Below are 21,050 nucleotides of genomic sequence, written 5' to 3' on the forward strand. Positions count from 1 at the left end.
TCAAATCCGTGAGAATATATTGGAGGGGTTGCAAGAGGGTTGAGCTAGATGATCTGTGACATTCATCCATCATCTGTTTTAAAGGCATGGTACAATAGGCCTCTAAGAAGACTTGCTTTTCTGTTCATGGCTTTATCAAGCGAGTGCAGAATGCCCACTCATCTCACATGTTGAGTAAGGTGTGCGGAGCACCTCTAGACAAAATACATGTGCTTTATGTCCATTATGTATTTTTCTCCAGTGAAGAGAATGCCCCCCTGTGGTCAGATGCAACCCCACCAGTAAATCTCTGCTTTGATTGTCTCCTCGCAAACGCATGACGTGTTATCATAAAAGACTAATAGAGAAGTACATTTTTGTTCCAGGGAATGGTCCTGCCTTGCACTTGGATTCCTTTAAGGATATTAAAAGCCCCAATGCAGTCAAAAACTAGATTTTCCTGTGTTTTATATCATATTGTAGAATAGCTGATGTAACTAACACTGTAAAATTGTGAAAACATGTCCTGATAGTTGCTTGTTGAAAATACAATCTACACAGTACCTTCCAATCAGCAGGTTTGCATGGGTGGTAGTTTTGGCTTTCAATGGTGACATCACCATGTGGTATATTGGTTAATAGACCAATAACAAAGAGAGTTCCAAATTTCTTTGCCAATAATAGCTCAAACACACCGGTAGGATTGTCAAACTTTTGCCAGCTGACAGTACTTAGCACCTCTGAACAGTGTCGGCAGTCCATCTCTTTTGTGTTCACACAGCAGTCATCAGCCACTCAGCCTGCAACCAGAAGTTTGCAGTTATTCTACAATTACTGCATTCAAAATACCACATATGATGGCATTTACTACACTTTTACTGCAGTTTCTAAACTGCAATATTTTTTTGTAAGGGCAGTTGCGTTGTTTGGCTATGCATTTGCTATGCATTTAGTGTTGTGTGTATTGTGCTGCACTTGCCACCCCATTTGTGTCATATGAAGTGTGCGTGACTGCTTTGCTCAGTTAGCAAGCTAACCTTAGCTAGCTAGCTTGTAGCTAACTAATAAGCTAGTGCACTCTATAAAACCAAACAAAAAATCATTCTTCATGCACAAAACTCTGAAGTTAGACGTGAAAGATGTAGACTTGCTCTAGAAAAAAATATGTATTGCTTTAGTTAGAACAATTCTGATAAAAGGGTATGGATTAGACTGTAAAAAGTGCCACTACCTTTTCCTTTTTCTTGTCACTCCTGTCAGAGATTCATGCTCTCTGATTGGCTCAAAGTCAAGTTGTTGGCCACCGAGGAGCATTGCGATTCTACAAGTAGAAACATCAGGTTCATTGGTACCAGGTCGGTATGCAGCAGGTGAGTCTTTTGTTCTAGCAGTAAAGGGAACGGCCTCCTACTGTGAAAAGTACCTACCGGCAGTCTATCGGCAGTCAGAAAATTCTTGCTTGAGAAATATTTATTTCCTAAAAAGCAATTTTTGTCCATTTTGATGGAAATCTATTACAGTAAGGTACTTAATTGTTGACCAGAATTGTTTTCAGATTGATATAAAAATGGCTGAATTGGGTCTTTAAACATCTAGACTTGTAGTAAAAGAGGCTAGTGCACTGCACTGTGCAAGAGAATGGGCTGATGACTTCCATGTGAGTGCCTCTTTAAAAGCAGAACATGTTGGAATTACTCTATGCAGAGAAGCTGCATCACCTATCCCTGGGACTGGAGTGCTGCTGATGAGAAAGCCCTACAGGACTCTTCCAAATTGGCATGAAATTATATCTGCCTCTGACTGAGATAGCGGTCATGCAGCCACTTGCGTACCGCTCTCTCTTTTCCTGGGGCACTCCAATGATACAGGCACTTTGCAGTTTCAGCTCGTTTGTGCTCAAGTTTAAGAAAGTTAATTTTCATAAGGACATGCTCTATTTGTCCTTGTTTCCTACTTCATGGGTCCTAGCAGATTTGTCACAGCCAGAAAGCACTGAGGAGATATCGCTGGCTTGTGTAATATTCTATGGTATTGGTAGCAAGCTTCCCTATTCTGAATCAGACTTGAGATCAATATTGGCCATTGTGATATGCACATCTACTCTCAAGTGATGGAACTGCTTGTAATATCATCAGACAAATAACAACTCATTACAGTGGAATTATTTATAGATATTCACTTGCTAATAATTGCACTTCTTTTTCAGATTTGAAGTTTAGATGTACAGTATATGTTAGCAGAACAAAGTTTACATGTTAGTAAAATGAACGCAGTCAACACATTTGATATCATATGCCAGATATGATAATAGTTTATTTCTAATCAGCAAAGACACACAGATGATACATTTGTATCTTTCATAAGTTTCAGCACAGAGAAAAACCCCATACATATCTACAGTATGGGTATATATGTAGATGAGTATGTATTAAAGTGCAAGTGATTTACAAGGATCAATCATGCTTAACATACAGTAGCTACTGTATTAGGAACTTCAGCAAGCAATCTCCTCAAATGTCTTACTGATTCATTTCATCTACGAATTTGAAAGTAAAGTAACTGTCACTACGATTAAGATGTAATTCTTATTAATCACCCCAGTAGTTTTAATTCTGGCAAAACATGTATACTGTATTTATATTGATTTCAAGTCTTGAGAAGAACGAGTACCATGAAGTTCCAGAGTTCAGGGAGCCCAGTCCCCAGCCTGCCCTAAAGTATAGTGTATCAAAAGAAACTGCTGCTGACGATTTCACTATGGATAGATTTAGCTATAGATCTAGCTAATAATCCAGTAGGCCTCCCACCAAAATTCACCCTAATCTTGACTTGCAACAAATAGCGTAGCCCTTTCCTGCAGTCAAATGACCAAATCGCCGCCCTCTGGTGGCCTCATGGGTGGAATTATTCATATTTGTATAATTCATAAACATTTCTTTTTTTAACGCATAAAATCTGGTGTTTCTTTGCAAACGGTTTTGTTATATTTCAGTATTCTGTGATGTATACAAAGTGTAATATTGTGATGCAAACTCCAAATGTAATACATTTCAACTCTATATCTGACATGGTACAGGTGTCTTCATTTTTCAAGCCCATAACCATGTGTGTGAGGTGTATACTTTTGTTTCAAAGGGTGCGTTCGTAAATCCACTCTGGCTATCTACGCCGATATCCGGGAACTCTTGTCTGAGTGTGCAAGAGCGCAGAATAACTGAGCAATTTATGACCGGTGTCAGTAAATGTTGGCAAAAAAACGTTATTAAATTGTTGCCAGCAGCACAGTTAGTCAACAATGCTCTACATAACATGAAAACCACCTCTGCTAGGGCTAGTAAAATGGTCAGAGTGAGGTTTTCTGTCATTTGTGTCTGGAAGTAGCTAGCAAGCAAGCCAACTTCAGCCAGTTAGCTTGGGTGCTTAAGTGCAGTTGTGAGGTCAGAAAGCTTGGATCAACCCTACTCCTCGTCCAGAGTGTGCAGTGTGTGCTCTGAAAAAGCTATGAATTTACGAACGCCCAGAGCGCACTTCAGAGTGAATTTATGAACACATCTAAAGTAGATTTGTTTAAGACTACCAAGAAACACTGTGTGACCCTGATTTAGCCCACTGCACTAAAAGGCTAATGAACAAAACATGTCTTGAAATAACAAAATATGATTTGTAAGTCTGTTAATTTAATTCTCAGACTTTCATACACCACCTTTAAACGAAAACACACATTCTAAAATACGATAATGAACCATCTAGGTTTGGGCACATCCTCATTAGAACAGACATTCAATATAAGATACATTCTCTGAAGTTACCCAGAACTTGGATGTATAAGCATAGTCTCAAGGGAGAGGAAATAAACAGAATACCATTGGCATATATTCACTGCAAGCAACATTCAAAGAAATGTACAAATTCCAGAAGAAGTGCCAAACTGAATGTAAATGTTAAAATGCAAGTATACAGATTGATGCCAGGTTCTGTGAATGGGTTTTTACCAAAGATATCCAAGTAAATGTTTTAGGGGGAAATTATAATCCATCATACAAGGGAGCAAGCTATTCTTTAGCAGCAACTGTTCTGGATTTGTCCAGCTATTACAGACACAGAGATATTAACAGTACAGAATGGACGTAGCCCCAACCCATCACAAGTGTTGAACGATTCAATGGCCCTTTAGTGGTCATAAGAGATGCAAAGTGCACATGTAACATAAGTAATACAGCCTTATCATTTCTGAGGGATTTTTTTCCTTACTTTTTATTTTGAATATACACTATATTGCTACTAAAAGCAAGATATTATATCCCAAGAAAAATACTAAACAAAAAACAATTCAACAGAGACCACAGCAACAAACCCAGCAACAGAAAGGGGGAGTCCAGGGGCACATTGCATTGCCTGCTACTTCACTATAAGTATGGGAGCAAATAAGCTGCTGCCACATATATTCAGCATCAACTGGCTTTGTTTGTGACAAAGGGCATGTTTGTGTGTTACCGTGAATCCTCCATATAAGAGATTATTGCATAGGTTTGTGAGTTCCTAACATTTCAAATGATTTGGTATTGTAAAACCATCACATCTCTTTAACGTTCTTTTCCCCTATTGTACGTCTCCCTCAGCCAGGCATGTGCACTGTGAGAATACACTGCTCAAAGTCTTATGAATTAACCTCCCTCTATTGAAGCACTTATGGAGTTATGTCACTAGGGTAACCTTTCTGAGAGAAACATTATTTTGCATGATGTTAAGAATAGATTCAGCAAATGCTTTGCAGTTCCGTCTTCAAGTTTAGCTGTTTGTTAAATGTACAATGAATGGCTTGACCACAATTTCTCTCTACCTTTATAACATTATTAACTGGGTTTGGAAATTAAACACAAAGTCCCCTTGCAACAGTACATAAGTGACAATGTTGTTCCCCTATGTCCAGCACAGAGTCATACAATGGGTCCTATTCAGTCAACAGAGCGGAAAGTGTGGAGAGTGGCAGATACTTTAGTATTTGATCATGAGCCCCCATTGAAATAGGAGCCATGACCAAACTGCACTTTAAAATTGTATATCTGTAACTAAAACTACAGCAACATCATAAAATAACAACTTAAATAATATAGTAGGAAAATAAATATCAATATTATACCAACAAGGCTTTTAAATAGTCATTATCAACACTGGAAGTCAGTGTGTATGATCCAACCCCTCTGTGTCATATTCACCAGGGAGAATGTTGTTCATCAGTCCAAGGGGGTGACCTCTATCAATCTCAGGGGGTCCCCGCTCATAAGTTACACTGCTGGTCCATACTTATTGTAAAATGAGTGTTTCAGGACAGAACATATGTAGTTGTATCTAAACAATGCTATATTCTCTGGTATAGACGTTAGCTACACACCTTCCACCACATTTAAGTCTGTTTTGAATAACATTTTGGGTGGCTTCAAATTATTTGGTCGGTCTAAAGTAGCTTCCTGCGCAAAGTTGATTAGGATTGCTCTCATCTGAGGGACACGCCTCTCTCACAGAGCTGGCTGTGGCCATCTGAGACTAATAATGAATAAATAAATGAATCCTGTTTGTGTCAGTGACTATGTGACACTGATTTATATAGCACACTCATTTTACTAATCTCATCATAATATAGAAATATCTCACAAACTGTATGAAACATCTATTAATAATTATCTATTGATGAAGATATTGTTGACTTATCAATTGATATTCTACTAATGGATGCACATTTGAATATTGCAACCAACATTTTTTTGGGAACACTTGTGCTCAATAGATATGAACCATACCTGCAGGTTTATGTTTGAAATCCTAGACAGAAAACTTAGAGGGACATCATCCTCACTAGGCTCTCGGATGATACTTGGTTCTCAGATGATACTATATCAAGTATGGAAAGTGAACAGGGATGAACAGGGCCAAGTTGTGGTGCTACAATAACAACATGTTCAATGAACAAACAGTGTGAGTGATAAGAGTTAGGAAATAGTTTAGGGGAGGGGATCCTCTCAAACCTAAGGTACAATGTATCTCACACAACAACTCAAACTTTGATATTAAACATACTTGAAACACATTGGCTATTCTCTTAGAGGTGCATGTTATTTTCCAGCCTGGAGAGGAATGATTCTTAAATACCCAAGTGAAGAGACATCTGTTAGCTTGTTTATGAGGGGTGTGTGTAGTTTCTGGATCTGAGTGGGAGTTAGGAGCTGTCACCAGTGGCACGCTTCTTGCCTAAATGGCTGGCAGAGTCTCTGTTGCGTAGACCAGGCTGGATCTTATACATGTGTGGACCCATGGACCACTGCAAACTCCCACGGCCCTCCACTCCAGTTGGAACGGCAGCAGCAATAGCAGCAGCAGCCGAGGGGCAGGGCTTGTTCTGCAGCAGCTGGAAGAGAATGGTCATCTCTGGGCCAAGCCTGGACACCATACTGGCCCTCACCAGGTCCACAGTCTCCTCATCACAGTCCATCAGGCTCTGGAGGAGCTTACCATAAAACCTACAAGAGAATGCAGCATGCATTTTTGTTGCTGTACAATTTCAAAGTATGTTTTGGGAGCCCACTGAAATATATTTGCTTCAATAGAGTGAGTATATCAAATACATAGCTTTTGTTGTACTAAGATAAAGTTAAATAGAAATGGAAGCCCTTTGACCCACGTTTTCTAGGAACTCACCTGTTGGGGAAGTGGCTTGGGAGCTGTGCCACCTCTCCGATGGCATCTGGGTTGATGCGGGCGATAGTGCAGATATCCAGCTTGCTGTAGCACTCCTCCTGAACCTCTGAGATCATTCTTTGGAAGGTGGAGCAGCGGCGGATGGTGGGGAACACCTTTGAGGTGATGCCATTGGCAATGCACTTGAGGCTCTCTTTCACAAAGGCTTTGCCCTGCACAAAACCACATATCATAGTAATACCACAGAACATGACTCAACTTCAGTTAACAGGTTTAATCTACTGCAACATATTGTGTCAGATTTGAAGAGAGGAAGAATGATCATACCTGAGTGTCAAATTTAGCTGCACTGTACAGAAAGGACTTGCAGATGTCGTGCATGCCATCTGTGTCACATGTGGAGTTCTCCAGACAGGCGAAAGCTCCACAGCCTACTTGGAGGGCACTGTTCAGACAGCGTGCCACGTCAGCTGTAGACACCGAGAGGGAAGGGATCATTAGGCTACCATATACCTCTCAACAAGAAATGAAAGATAATCAGTCTGTATTGGTTGTGAACCAAACAAGGAAGTGATCTGATGAGAATTTTCATGCATAGTTGATTCTATGCCGATATCATCAATATTCAGACAAATTACAACTTGACTAGTCACTGGACACGTCAAACCCTTTAAGACTGGGAGACAATTTAGGATAATTACATTTCCTCTTCCTGGGAAAGAATTTGATGGATATTCCAGCATTTTGCTTCTTGGAACAGACTTGTGACCAACTGCACCACAAATACGCGAAGGTCTCTTATGGAGTCATGGCATGTCACACCCACGCACACTGGTGCGAGTGTTGCTTATTCAGGATCAGGTTCTGCTGACTTTCACTTTTGGCACCAGACCCCTTGTTTCCATTACCATCATATGTGACAAGGCAATATTATTATGCTTAATTGGAAGGTGTGCCAAACCACCTGACACTCATCACCATGAACTGTGCACACTTAACAGTACAGTCAAGTACCCTGCCCTCCATGGGTCACTGCCCCATTCCTCAGAAACAGATCTAATGTGCCACATAAATATAGCCTCACACTTAATATTAAAGAGCAAGCTGATATACACAGCTGTGTAAACTACTCTGACGAGGCAAATATCTAAAGTATCCAGAAAACCCCCAAATGTCTTCCAATGAGTGCCTCTAATGTCCATTTAGTAAGACTGGGACAAGTTCATGGTAGGCATACAGCAATTGTGACAATGAGTTGATGTACTGTACCAGAAATGGATGCACTCTCATTCATTGAACCTTTTGGGTCCAGCCGAGCCCACACTGTAATTAACTAGCAAATCAGCAATGAATCGCTATGGCTGTCAAGCAGATAAGTGATCTCTATGTGGTACAACACTCTAATCACTAATCAAACTGTCCCTCCACCGTGTTTCTCTCAGGTCGTTAGATAATTTCCACATTCTGTGGATGCACGCATAGAAATATAGAAATTGTATTTCTAAAGATGCACACCCCTTGGGTATCTCTTATTGGTAGGAGCAAGGAGGCCAATGCTGCAGATACTTAGTCTGATGTAACCTCTGCATTGATTTAAATAACAAATAAGGGCTTAATGATCACACCTAGATAACACCTCATTCATTCCCTTATCTCCAAATTTAGGCCTTTCACTGCTCTGCTCATTTTATGGGACTGTTAATACAGCTGACTTTCTGAGAATGTAGGCTATAGAAAACCATCTCATATACACATTTTTGGAAAGAGTGCATGAGCATTTATTCCATCAACTAATTTACCGGTAAACAGAATACATGGTGGTAGACAGCCCCCTGCAATGTAGACCTAGGCCATTCATTATTTAGATTTTTTTATTGCTATTCAATATCGTCACTTTTAGGGGCCGTGCTTAGTTGAAAGATTTTATTTTCACTTTATTAATTGTAATTTGTGCAATATGTTACGAATTTGAAAAACGTATCATATTTTATGAATTCCAATTTTTTGTGGCTAACCTTAGCTAGGCGGCTAGGTGGCTAACGCTAACATTTGCTAAGTGGCTAACATTAGCTAAGCTAGGGGTTAGGGTTAGTGGTTTTGTTCATTCGGATCCCCATTAGCTTTAGTAGAAGCAGCAGCTACTCTTCTTGCAGCCCACCAAAAAAACATGACAAGTAACAAAACACTGATACACTGATAAACAAGGACAGTCACACAAATGTAAAATGCAATGATATACAAACAATACAACTAAAAAAGAATACAAATAATACAACAACAAAAAATCTGACTGTTAGAGTGTATCTGCTTGTGTGTCCCCTCACAGTCCCCGCCGTTCCATGAGTTATTTAATCTGTTTTTAAAAGTCAATTTTGCTGTTTGCTTGGTTATTGGAGATGGAAGAGAGTTCCATGCGATCATGGTTCTGTATAAAACTATGCCTTGCCATGAATTTGTTTTGGACTTGGGGACTGTGAAGAGACCCCTGGTGGCATATCTTGTGGGGTATGTATGGGTGTCTAGTTAAATAAAGGTTAAATAAATAATATAAATATATGGGTGTCTGAGCTGAATGTTATTTGATTATGTAGACAATTTTCATCACAGTAATATTTATCATAAAAACTAGACAAGATGCAGTACATTTCTTATCAACCCTCAATCAGGAAAGACTGACATGCATGTTGTTGATGGTAGTTCTGTATGTGCAGTTAAGGGCAAGGTGTGCTGCTCTGTTAGGAGTAGTTAGGTTAAAGGGTTAAGGTTAGGGTTAGCTAACATACTAAGTAGTTGCAAAGTGGTAAGTAGTTGCTAATTAGCTAAAGTTGTCCGTGGTGAGATTCGAACACACAACCTTTGGGTTGTTAGAAGTTTGCATTATACGCCAACCGATCTACCCTGACCAGCGACCCTACTTTTGTTTTTGCCTTAAGTAACCTTCCATGTTATATCATATGAATAAGTGTCCTGGATTTACATTTACTATGTTACGTCTAGTCTATGAGACCTGACTGGAATGAGTGGGTGGGGACGTACATCATGCCCAGTGGCGAAGCGTTATTCAGAGCAGGTTTGAGCCCCACCTGTTTAGCTAAAAAAAAAAAATTTAATTGCCTGTTTTGCATGCTATTTTGGCATTAATATGTGTCATGTATCAGTTTGCAAACAATGTAAAAAAACATAAATTGACTTAATAAAGCCACATACAAACATGGTCTCTTTTTGTTTTCTTGAGTAAGGCAGCTCCAAAATGCAGGTGTTTCAGCCTAGCTCAGTGCTTTCTGTGTTGGTGGGGCAGCCAGCGGAAAATACGGAGCGTAATGTTCTCTAGTTGCGCCATGATTGGCTCAGTGTTCTGTCACTCATGGGGACACTATGTCACCGCAGAATCTACGGGTAGAGCTAAAAAAATTCAAGCCCCTTGGGTGCTGCCATAGACTAACATTAGAAGTGCCCATCCATGAAGGCTCAATGTCATTGGCCACAGATAAAATAACGTCAAACCCCGTTATATCTTCCTTAGCTTTGATTGGACTGATCATGTCAACATCATACTTTCAAAATCTTAGCTAGCAAGCTAGACAAGCAGTCATGCATCAAGTCAGCAATCTACTGGCAAATCCTTTTCAATTCTTGTCATATGAAGAGAAATTATAGATAAAACGTATCGGTGCTCATTGGCCATAAACATTACACAAGTTGGAAAATCGCAAATTCAACAATTAGTGCTAATGCGCCACTGCAGCCCCGGGTTCGATTACAGGCTGTTTGCCCCACAAAGATTCACATGCTAAAATCGCCACTGATCACGCCACACATTGCACACTGTGCTTCTTTGAGTCTGGATATAACTCCTGGTCAATGGCCAACATTCTATCATCAAAGAAATGAACGTCTCCACATAGAGAAAGTTATAGGCCTCTAGTGGCCAAACGGCCATTTTAGCATGGGCAGCGCCATTGAGCGCTTCCATTTTAATGTAGTCAAGGATGGCTACAGGCTGCCACTTTCTTTCTTTTTTTTAGGAACTCAGTCGGTGTCTCAACTTACTGTTGAGAGTTAGAATAGTAAAATATACAGTTCGAAATTTGATTGTTCATCAACAGTTCTTCTCTTGTTTAGTCAGTCACTGACAGTCAGTCAGTTAGCTATGTCAGCTAACATTTTTTTTATTGGTAAGTTAGTCTAGCCAGTTATCTAAACTTGTAGTAATATTCACCGAATACCGACTGGGCACGCAGGGCACATGACCAGGGGTCCTGATCTTCAGGTGGCCCACATTGATTTTGTTAGTCATGCTCACTCAAAATGTGTAGAATTGCAGGAAATTATCTTTAAAACTGCCAACATTTCTATCCACCCCATGGCTAAAAGAGTAGAATTTCTGGAAATTAGATTGAAAAAATGCTAAAGTGTTTAGGGCCCCCAAAAGGCTAGAGCCGGCCCTGAATGTAGTCAACTGGGTGTGACTTCCAACTTCATTGGCTGATCCCTCCAAATCTCACTTAGGGCCCCCAAAAGGCTAGAGCCAGCCCTTAATGTAGTCAACTGGGTGGGACTTCCAACTTCCTTCCATTAGGAGGTATCAGCAAATCATGAAGAAGAAAAAAATAGACAACTTCAAAATGGAGATTGCCTCAATGGCGCTGCCCATGCTGTCACAGATGCTACAATGGCACAGATACAAAAATGAGTACTCTATCTATCTCTATGTGTTTCCACCCTCTTTGCTTTCACTTTGATAGGCCTATCCCCTTCAAGTTTGTTCTGGCATTAGGTGCTTCATTCATCCAGTCAAGACGGTAGCCAGTAGCCACAGGTGGGTGCAGTAGTCCGTATTTATTTAGCCTATAGCAATAGTATCTTCACTTTACACTGGTGACTGCTTTGAAGAATATCAATACATTTCAAATGTGATGGGTCCATAGTTTTTTCCAAACACTTGTAAATAATTTATTTTGTGGTAAAAAAAATATATCATTAACGGTGCGTAAAGCAATATTGCAGGTAGACTAATGTATGACATTTGCAACACTGAAACGACATTACTTGTTGAGCACGTGACAAAATCTATAAGCAAAACAAGTGTTTGTAATACAGTAAAGGAAGTGACCAAATAACCATTGATCCACACGATACAAGTGGGCTCATCTGCATCAATGCATTTCCATATCTGTCCTAAAAGAAATATGAATATCTCTCATGTTCTCTCCTCGGGTTTAACCAACCCACACGACCATTAATTCAAAGACATTTGTTCATAGACCATTTATTCAACATCTGATGGTGGTATACAGCTTTCAAGCACAGGTGTCAGTCACTGCGAAACTCGCACTCATCTGTTGCCGGTAAAACACCGGTAACGGTGAGTAACCTATCCTTGTTCGAGCTATTCATTATTCTGTCGATCAAGGCGTTCGTTCACTTGGAAACAGAGCTGCATATCATGAAATGGCAAACATTCCCCCTCATACTGTGCAGTGCATACAAGGTAATATAGGATTTAAAAAAATATGTGCATGAGAACACCCATCCGCTCAAAAATATGCAATATTGTAAAAGAGACTGTTTGTTACTTACAGGGGGTATTTGCTGAAAAGCGGGCTCTTCTGGGTGAATACGACTCGTTCTGATCCAGTTCATATGCAGATGCAATCAGCACCATTAGAAGAAAAAGTCCGGTCCTCAAAGGCATTGTTCAATAATCACTGATGATCTAACAAAATACAAATAGTGTTTCTTGCTTATCTGATTTATAGTTCATACAGCTCTGAAGATGCACAGTGCCGTGTTTTCAACAATGTAAATCTATTAGGTTACTAAGTAGGCTACCATCTACACAATGCGGCTTCCCTGGACCGTTCACTGATTTCTTTTGACGAGCATGACAGATAGAGCGCTGGTCTGCATGGGTTTATATCGGACTGCGCACACTACGAGTCTCCTGGTTAGCCCAATCAAAACACAGCATCCACGACCAGGCTTTCTCTCTCCACGACCATGCTTTCTCTCTCCAGTCGCCTAATTGATTGATCATTTTACTGTAGCGTACATTGAAATTCAACTAATGTGGTCTTGGGTAGCCTATTACGCGACAATGATAGCCTACACACATTATTATTTGAGTTGATAAAACAATGAAGCTTTAGTGCCTCTTGCCATCTCAAGTCAAACTGAGTTCATTAGCCTATTTATTCAGTCAAAATTGACATTCATTTATTGTTATAGTCAATGTCTTTCGGTGTATCTGTTCTCTTCAACCAACCTTTGACTGGCATATTCACTTGATTGATTGTTAATTATGTTTCTGTGCGCCATATGCAAACTTTAGTAAGCGTGAAATAGATTTAATGTTACCTGATGTTACCTGAACCCATGCAAACCAATACCATATAGGCCTTTTCTGCAATTTCCATTTGCTAAAATAGACTGGACAGATTGGTGGCAACATTGAGACTGGGTAAGTTCTCGACAACCAATGGCATGGTCCAGTCCAATTTATGTCAACACGAATGTATCAATTGCATCTTGAAACAATGCTCAATTACTTTATTATGTTTATGTATTGCCTACCGGAATGAATAGATGACATAATGTGTATACGTTATACTGCTTAGGCTAATAGATGTGATTTAATAACCTGCGATTTTAGTCAAATGGATTGCGCGCTTTGTCGTACATAAATGTCGTAGAAAAAATATCAACTGAAGTTATTCAAATGATTAGACTTTTATCGCATTGGCATTTTGCTGAACCATGCTCAATAAATGATACCATTGTTGGTTTAACGGATAGAATGTATTTAACATTGAGATAAACTACCTCATTATTGACATAAAGTATGTTATGAATGGATAACCATCATTGTTGACGTATTCCCTGCTTCGTGGCATGCCGGTGAGAGACTTAGCCAGGCACGGATCCAAACGAGTTGGAGCTACATGTGCCAAAGGGATGCCAATAAAGTGTCATCCATGTCTGAGCATAGCAACATCCTTGATCTATTCAAACATTAATCAATGGAAGGTAAACAAAGCCTATTAGAAACGTTTGGTTAACTGAATTCATGTAATTCAGTGTCAAATTGGTGATATTCCACATTACAGTGGCATTATGCCATGGTGTAATGCTGGTATCTCCATGTCAGTACATCCATCCATCTACTCATTTGTAGATGTATGTATAGCCTATGCTATTCTACTAGAGTGACTTTGGTGTAAAGCCAATGTAATACCTGAGCTTGATCCTCACTTTCTGGTCTTGGAAGCCGCTATGTGCAGGCTTTGGTTTCAGTCCAGCACTAACACACCTGATTCAACTTATTGCATTTTTGGACCAAACAAGAGAAACAAGAGAAATGCATATTAATCTCTTATCAAGACATCTTTATATCTAGGCCATAATAGCATTAGATCTGGGAGACAAGGAATAGAACATCATCCTGTTTAGAATCAAAGCATTTGATCAGTTGAGTTGTCTTTCATGTGGCACTACTACACAAATACACAACTCTCACACAATTCTAAATCAGTAGGCCGATAATATCTCCACAATCTTATATTGGCAGAGTGCTTTTACATTAGTGAGCCCTCATTCACATTTTCATAGGCTGCCTTGTGGAATATTATAGTAACTTTTTGTATTAATATATATATTTTACGGTTATGGTATAGGTATTTTCTTCATAGGCAGTCCCAGGAAACTTCCAAACATAATAGAGGCCCAATATAGAATTCTCTCACTCCTGGAAGTCTGGTCCTCAGACACCATTTAGTAATTTACCTTGTTTCACTTTTTTTCATAACAGCAAAAGTAAACTGGAACATACGAATGTGCCCTTGAGTGCTTAATATAAGAAATGTAGTGCCATTTTGGCTAAAGAAAGAATCCATATGTTTGCTCAGCATTTTACATTAAATTACTTGTTTTCTTTTCTGGTGTTTCAAAGAAGAAATGTTCAAAAGCTTTTATAAAAGCATCTCTCTCATTGTTATGATTGCTTTGGCGATGGTGATGCTTTAACCCTGATTGGTTTTACCCAAGAACACCGTTCAGAGCCAGGCACTTTGCCAAGTCTCCTCTTGGCAGCTTGTCTCAGGGTAGTTCAAACATGGCAACATAGTCTCTGTTACATATCTTTCATAGAAAATCCAAGGCTGTCCACTGTCATACAGAGGCGTACTGGCCTGTGCTGCAGTGCAATGGTCAAATTAGTTCATCAAAATGTAACATCCCAAATTAATTAAACATAGATCCTTAAATCTCAGGACTTCTTGAGTGCCTGTTCCTGGGACTCTCTAGAAGTTGGTAAAATCCCTCTTTATGAGTACTCAAGTACAGAATCTTCCTTTGGGAACTTAGCCATAACACAAACCCATTTCAGGAGACAATATCTGTGTTGTCTGGATAAGTGATAGTGAATCCCCTTGTCATGCTGAATTAGGTAATTCCCCTAATTTCCAGAACACAGCAGATAGAATAGACTGGCATCATGCTAGGATTGAGAGCAGAGTTCAAAGACAGGACAAATCTGCCACAGAGAGTGAATACTCAATCACCTGGCGTAGCACAACATGGCAGCTTTGCATTCATTTACATTGAGGTAGTATTAACAGATTTTCAGATTACAAGGCACTTTGCATCCGGTGCTGTCTGTAGATACAGATACAGTGCCTTCAGAAAGTATTCATGGCCCTTGACTTATTCGACATTTTGTTGTGTTACAGCCAGAATTCAAAATGGATTAAATATTATTTTTTCTCCTCACCCATCTAACACACAATACCCCATAATGACAAAGTGAAAACATGTTTTTAGACATTTTTACACATTTATTGAAAATGAAATACAGAAATATCTCATTTACATAAGTATTCACACCCCTGAGTCAATACATTGTAGAAGCACTTTTGGCAGTGCTTACATCTGTGGGTCTTTCTGGTTAAGTCTCTAAGAGCTCTCCACACCTGGATTGTGGAACATTTGCCCATTATTCTTGAAAAAATTCTTCAAGCTCTGTTAAATTGGTTGTTGATCATTGCTAGACAACCATTTTCAGGTCTTGCCGTAGATTTTTAAGTATATTTAATGTTTCTTGGTAGTCTTAAACAAATCTACTTTGAAACAAAAGTACCGTAATTTCCGATATAAGCCGCACCCACTGAATTTACATGAATTTTTTTATTTTGAACATAAATAAGCCGCACATGTCTATAAGCCGCAGGTGCCTACCGGTACATTGAAACAAATGAACTTTACACAGGCTTTAACGAAACACGGCTTGTAACAAAAATAAATAGGCTTTAACGAAACACGGCTTGCAACAAAAATAAATAGGCTTTAACGAAACACGGCTTGTAACAAAAAATAAAAAATTAGCAGTAAGCTTTAGTTGTCTTTTTGCACTGAGTCATTTCCTCACGCTGCTGTTTCCAACGTCTTATCATCGACTCATTAAGACCAAGCTCCCGTGCAGCAGCTCTATTTCCTTTTCCAACAGCCAGATCAATCGCCTTCAACTTGAAAGCTGCATCATATGCATTTCTCTGTGTCTTTGCCATGATGAGGGTGACAAAATGACTACCGTAATCAGAATGATGGGAAGTTTGAGAGCGCTTTATTTAATCTAAACAGTAAACAAAAATGTTGTTTGACCTTAACCCGTTTGGCAATTTCATTGGTCTAATGAAAGCTTCATGCCGCCAAAAAACTGAGCACGTCACAGAATGTGTTTTTTTGGCAAAAAAAAAATTGAAAGCGGGAAAAATCCATATATTAGCCGCGTCATTGTTTAAGCCGCGAGTTTCAAAGCTGGGAAAAAAGTTGCGGCTTATAGTCCGGAATTTACGGTATATAGCTCACACACATGGTTATGGGCTTAGAACAAAGAAGACACCTGTACCATGTCAGATATAGAGTTGAAATGTATTACATGTTGAGTTTGAATCCGCATATTACACTTTATATACATCACAGAAGACTGAAATATAACAAAACTGTTTGACATAGAAACACCGGGTGTTCGGCAGTTTAAAAAATAATAATGTTTATTAGTTATGAAATTATGAAAAATATTAATAATATTCCACCCATGAGGACACTAGGTTATTGACTGCAGGAAAGGGCTACGTCAAAACTGTAACTCGGCCACTTGGGAACATTCACTGTTTTCTTGGTAAGCAACCCCAGTGTAGATTTGACCTGCTGAAAGGTGAATTAATCTTTCAGTGCCTGCCTGCACTGTTAAAATGAAGTGCTTTGTAACACCAAAACTAGTGGCAACTGAGCTGCCACCAACTTGAAGGAGATGAAACCTTAACTTTTCTGAAGTATTAGAACACAACATCCTGAGATGTTTTGAAACATTACATGGTGTGTTGTAACACCACTTAATTAAGTGTTGTGCAACACCTTGCCAGGGACTGGGAACACTAACAGAAAAGGTTGAAAACACTATTTTGGTGTTTTGAGTCCTGTTTAGTGCAGAAGTAGATACCGTCTCTTTTGGTGTTGTGTCCTCTCTCTAAAGCTTCTAAACACAATTATGATGTTTTGAATCATGTCTAGTGCAAAATTAGATCCCTTTTTCTGAAGTTTGGATGTTTAACATTGTTTTATGTATTTGATCATTTGCCATTTTATACTGTTTTGGCAGGCATTGTCAAGCACAGTGTTCAAACCACCAGTAGTAATTGGAGGTTGAACTGTAAGAATTGAGGACTCTGTACTTGCCTCTTCCGTTGACAATCATGAATGTGGGAATGGTTGCTGTCCTCATAGAACGTCAGTTTTCCTCATGGTTTTTATATCCATTCATCATGATCCATTATACCTCATGGCACAACAAGCTAATACAAATATTGACATATACTTTTCTTTCTTCAAAGATGCATACAACATTGTGTGAAAGAATCATGAAGCCCCCCAAAAATGAATACCCTTAATCGTCTAAAAACAGAGTTGTGTGGCAAGCTAGGAAATGCAAGGTGATTAAAACCAAAGACTTCCAATGAGTTCAATCACTACATTTTCTCTCTCTTTGGTTATCCTCATGAAAGATAATTACGTTTGAACAATATATTAAGTTGGATGTATTCTTACATTATTTTGGTAAAATGAAATGAACAAATAATTGAAATGACTTGCATACATAAAAAATACATGAAATGTCTTACTGTGTGGCTGTGGGGTTGAGTAGGTAAAATTCCAACGAAATGTAGCTTCTTACTATCCCTCCTGTTTCTAATCTGTCTAAATTAAGCATTGAAAAAATAAAGGTGGAATACCATTAAAAAAATATTCTCCATTGGCCCTTATTATCAATATTTATATATATTTATATAGGCTAAATATTTATATTTAGGCTATAACTCATTTGCATTTATAAACCATTGATTGTGTTCAAAACACTGTTTTTGTGTTTTGATGCTGCCTTTTACATGCTCTGAACAACATCAATATTCAGGTACTTAATTACTGTTTTAAAACACATTACATTGGGTTTACATCCAAACACCAGATGTCAGGTACATTACTTTTCATGGTTTCATTACAAAGTCTTTGTGTTTTGAGACTTTCTATCTTTACAGTGTGGTGGAAAGCAGACAGCAAGCAGACAGCAAGCAGACAGCAAGCAGACAGCAAGCAGACAGCAAGCAGACAGCAAGCAGACAAAAAGCAGACAAAAAGCAGACAAAAAGCAGACAGAACACAAGCACAATCCTGTGCTTAGCTCCATTCAGTTTATTTTTATCCTGAAATACTCCCCAGTCTTTAACAATGACAAGCATACATATAACATGATGCAGCCACCACTATGCTTGAAAATATTTAGAATGGTAACATGTGATTTGTTGTATTGTATTTTCTCCAAACATAACAATTTGTATTCAGGACAAAAAGTTAATTGCTTTGCCACATTTTTTTCAGTATTACTTAAGTGCCTTGTAACAAACATGATGCATCATCCAAAGTGTCATTAAAAGGGATATTCAAAGGGATATTCAATGTCTGCTTTAAAAAAAATATATTTTTTAAATTTCAGGATGTAACATGTCAAAATATGGAAAAAGTCAAGGGGTGTCAATACTTTCTGAAGGCACTGTAGTTGCTCTGTCACTGCCCCATGGTTATTGCAATATTGCAAACATTTTCTTTATGAGAAAACCACCACAGTAATACATGCCTTATCTGATTAGGATATGTAACAAAACATTTTGCTCATAAACTAAGCACATACATATTTGCATACTCGCATACATGAGTCAATCAAATATACTTAATTAACCTCATACATGAGTAATACCATAATCAAATCCACTATATGACTTTATGCCAGTGCCTGTACAAAAATGTCAGTCATTGTCATAGAAGTTCCAATTATATGCCAGTCATAGTCCTGTAACTACAGTCCTGTAACTACAGTCCGGTACAGCTTGATTCGGTGTTCGAGTATCTGCAGTGTAAACTGTCAGAGTTACAATACCACCTGAGGTTAACTGCAATTATGCTTGTGTCCACAAGAGGGAATTTGAGGAGGCAATATAACCGACAGGTGTGAGACACCTACAGTGACTTTGTCATCTTACTACGTGCCTACTGTACTGCATAAAGGTCTTACCTGTCATGTGGAATGCCAATTTAATGTTTATTGAATGGAATACTCTACATTGAACTTGGCTATTGGCTTTGTGGCTTCCTGGAAAAAAGCTAAACATTTAGCTCCAGCTTTTAGTTTTGAGATTACCTGCCAATCCCTTTAAATACTGTAATAAATGTTATGTTTGAATCCTTGCTAAAATAGCTTTCTCTTTCCAGCAGTTTTGGTACTTGGGCCAAGAACAAGTCACAATACAGTTTAAATGCCGGTACCTTAACATATTTGTTGTTTACTTGGTAGGGTTGAAAAGCCAGATGGTCAGGTATATTAATCGACTATGTTCCACACATGCCTACTTTGATTAGGTGATTAGGCGTATTCAATGTATGACGAGTCTTGATTCTGAATTGTACCTGAACTGTATGCAGAACGCTGTTGTTTATCTCCTTAGTTATACATATAAGAGTATTTGCCTAATTATAAAAGTAAATGTTATAAAAGAGCCTTTATTTTGTGCTGTTTGCAGAGGCCTGCTCTCAATCAGAGGGCCTGACCTCATGTGGCCCATCCATTGCTATGTTGGACGTAGGTGCATATTTTTTACTGCGATGGCTGCCACTCGCTGTATCAGGGCTGTTTTGCTGAGGATGTCAGAGTTCAGTATGAGGCTCCTAATACCTGCTGCCCTCTCATGCCAGTGGTGGAGTTAATCTCACTTGACATGGCATGTAGAAAACTTTGGAAATACGTTAGTTAGAGAGAATTAGACAGTGACATGTTTTTAAAGACCCATGATTATACTCTGTCTTAGCACTGAATGTATAGAATGTACAGTATATGCTGCAGAAGGAGAGCATCATCTCTCTCCCCCTTCACCCACTTTGATGATCAGCTGGTTTGTTGATAGATTTCCTTCTCCGTGGAGCTCTGGGACTGTGTAGAAGTGTGGCACCTCTGTGGGCTGTAGCTCCATGCAGGGAGAGAGGGAGGGAAGATTGCATCTGGCAGCACTGAGCAGGGACTGGGGCTCACCATCAGATATCGTTCACCACTGTCATTACCATCCCAATGATTGAGGGCTCTCAAATGCAGATATCAGGGAATGAAAAGATAACTAACATATACAGTGCATTCTGAAAGTATTCAGACCCCTTGATTTTTTCCACATTTTGTTATGTTACAGCCTTATTCTAAAATGGATTAAATAAAAATGTTCCCTCATCAATCTACACACAATACCCCATCATGACGAAGCGAAAACAGGTTTTTAGAAATTGTTGCAAATTTATTTAAAAAACAAAAACAAAAATACCTTATTTACATAAGTATTCAGACCCTTTGCTATGAGACTCAAAATTCAGCTTGGTGCATCCTGTTTCCATTGATCATCCTTGAGATGTTTCCACAACTTGATTCGTCAGTAAAATGCACAACAGCCCACTTGTAGTTTGCCCAAAGGCACCTAAAGGACTCTCAGACCATGAGAAACAAGATTCTCTGAAATGTCACGTCTGGAGGAAACCGGGCACCATCCGTACGGTGAAGTATGGTGGTGGCAGCATCATGCTGTGGGGATGTTTTTCAGCAGCAGGGACTGAAAGACAAAAAGACAAAAAAAGCAGGGACTGAAAGACTGAAAGACAAAAAAAACATTACAACCAGTTTTTGTTTTGTGTGTAGATTGATGAGGGTTAAAAAAACGATTTAATACATTTTAGAATAAGGCTGTAACGTAACAACATGTGGAAAAAGTCAGAGGGTCTGAATACTTTCCAAATGC

The 21,050-nt window shown here is 39.0% G+C and overlaps 1 protein-coding gene across 1 annotated transcript; it reads right to left on the reverse strand.

The window, feature by feature from the left end:
• Positions 1–2,287: 2,287 nt before the first annotated feature.
• stc1 (stanniocalcin 1) lies at positions 2,288–12,542 on the reverse strand. The gene is made up of 4 exons (XM_014160157.2): positions 12,253–12,542; positions 7,000–7,142; positions 6,673–6,884; positions 2,288–6,494 (listed from the first exon to the last, which is right to left on the reverse strand). The coding sequence occupies exons 1-4, from the start codon at positions 12,365–12,367 to the stop codon at positions 6,194–6,196; spliced, it is 771 nt and encodes a 256-aa protein (XP_014015632.1). The 5' UTR covers positions 12,368–12,542; the 3' UTR covers positions 2,288–6,193.
• Between the last annotated feature and the right edge of the window lie 8,508 nt (positions 12,543–21,050).

This window comes from Salmo salar, chromosome 20 (genome assembly GCF_965601325.2).
Source record: "Salmo salar chromosome 20, fSalSal1, whole genome shotgun sequence".
Taxonomy (NCBI): Eukaryota; Metazoa; Chordata; class Actinopteri; order Salmoniformes; family Salmonidae; genus Salmo; species Salmo salar.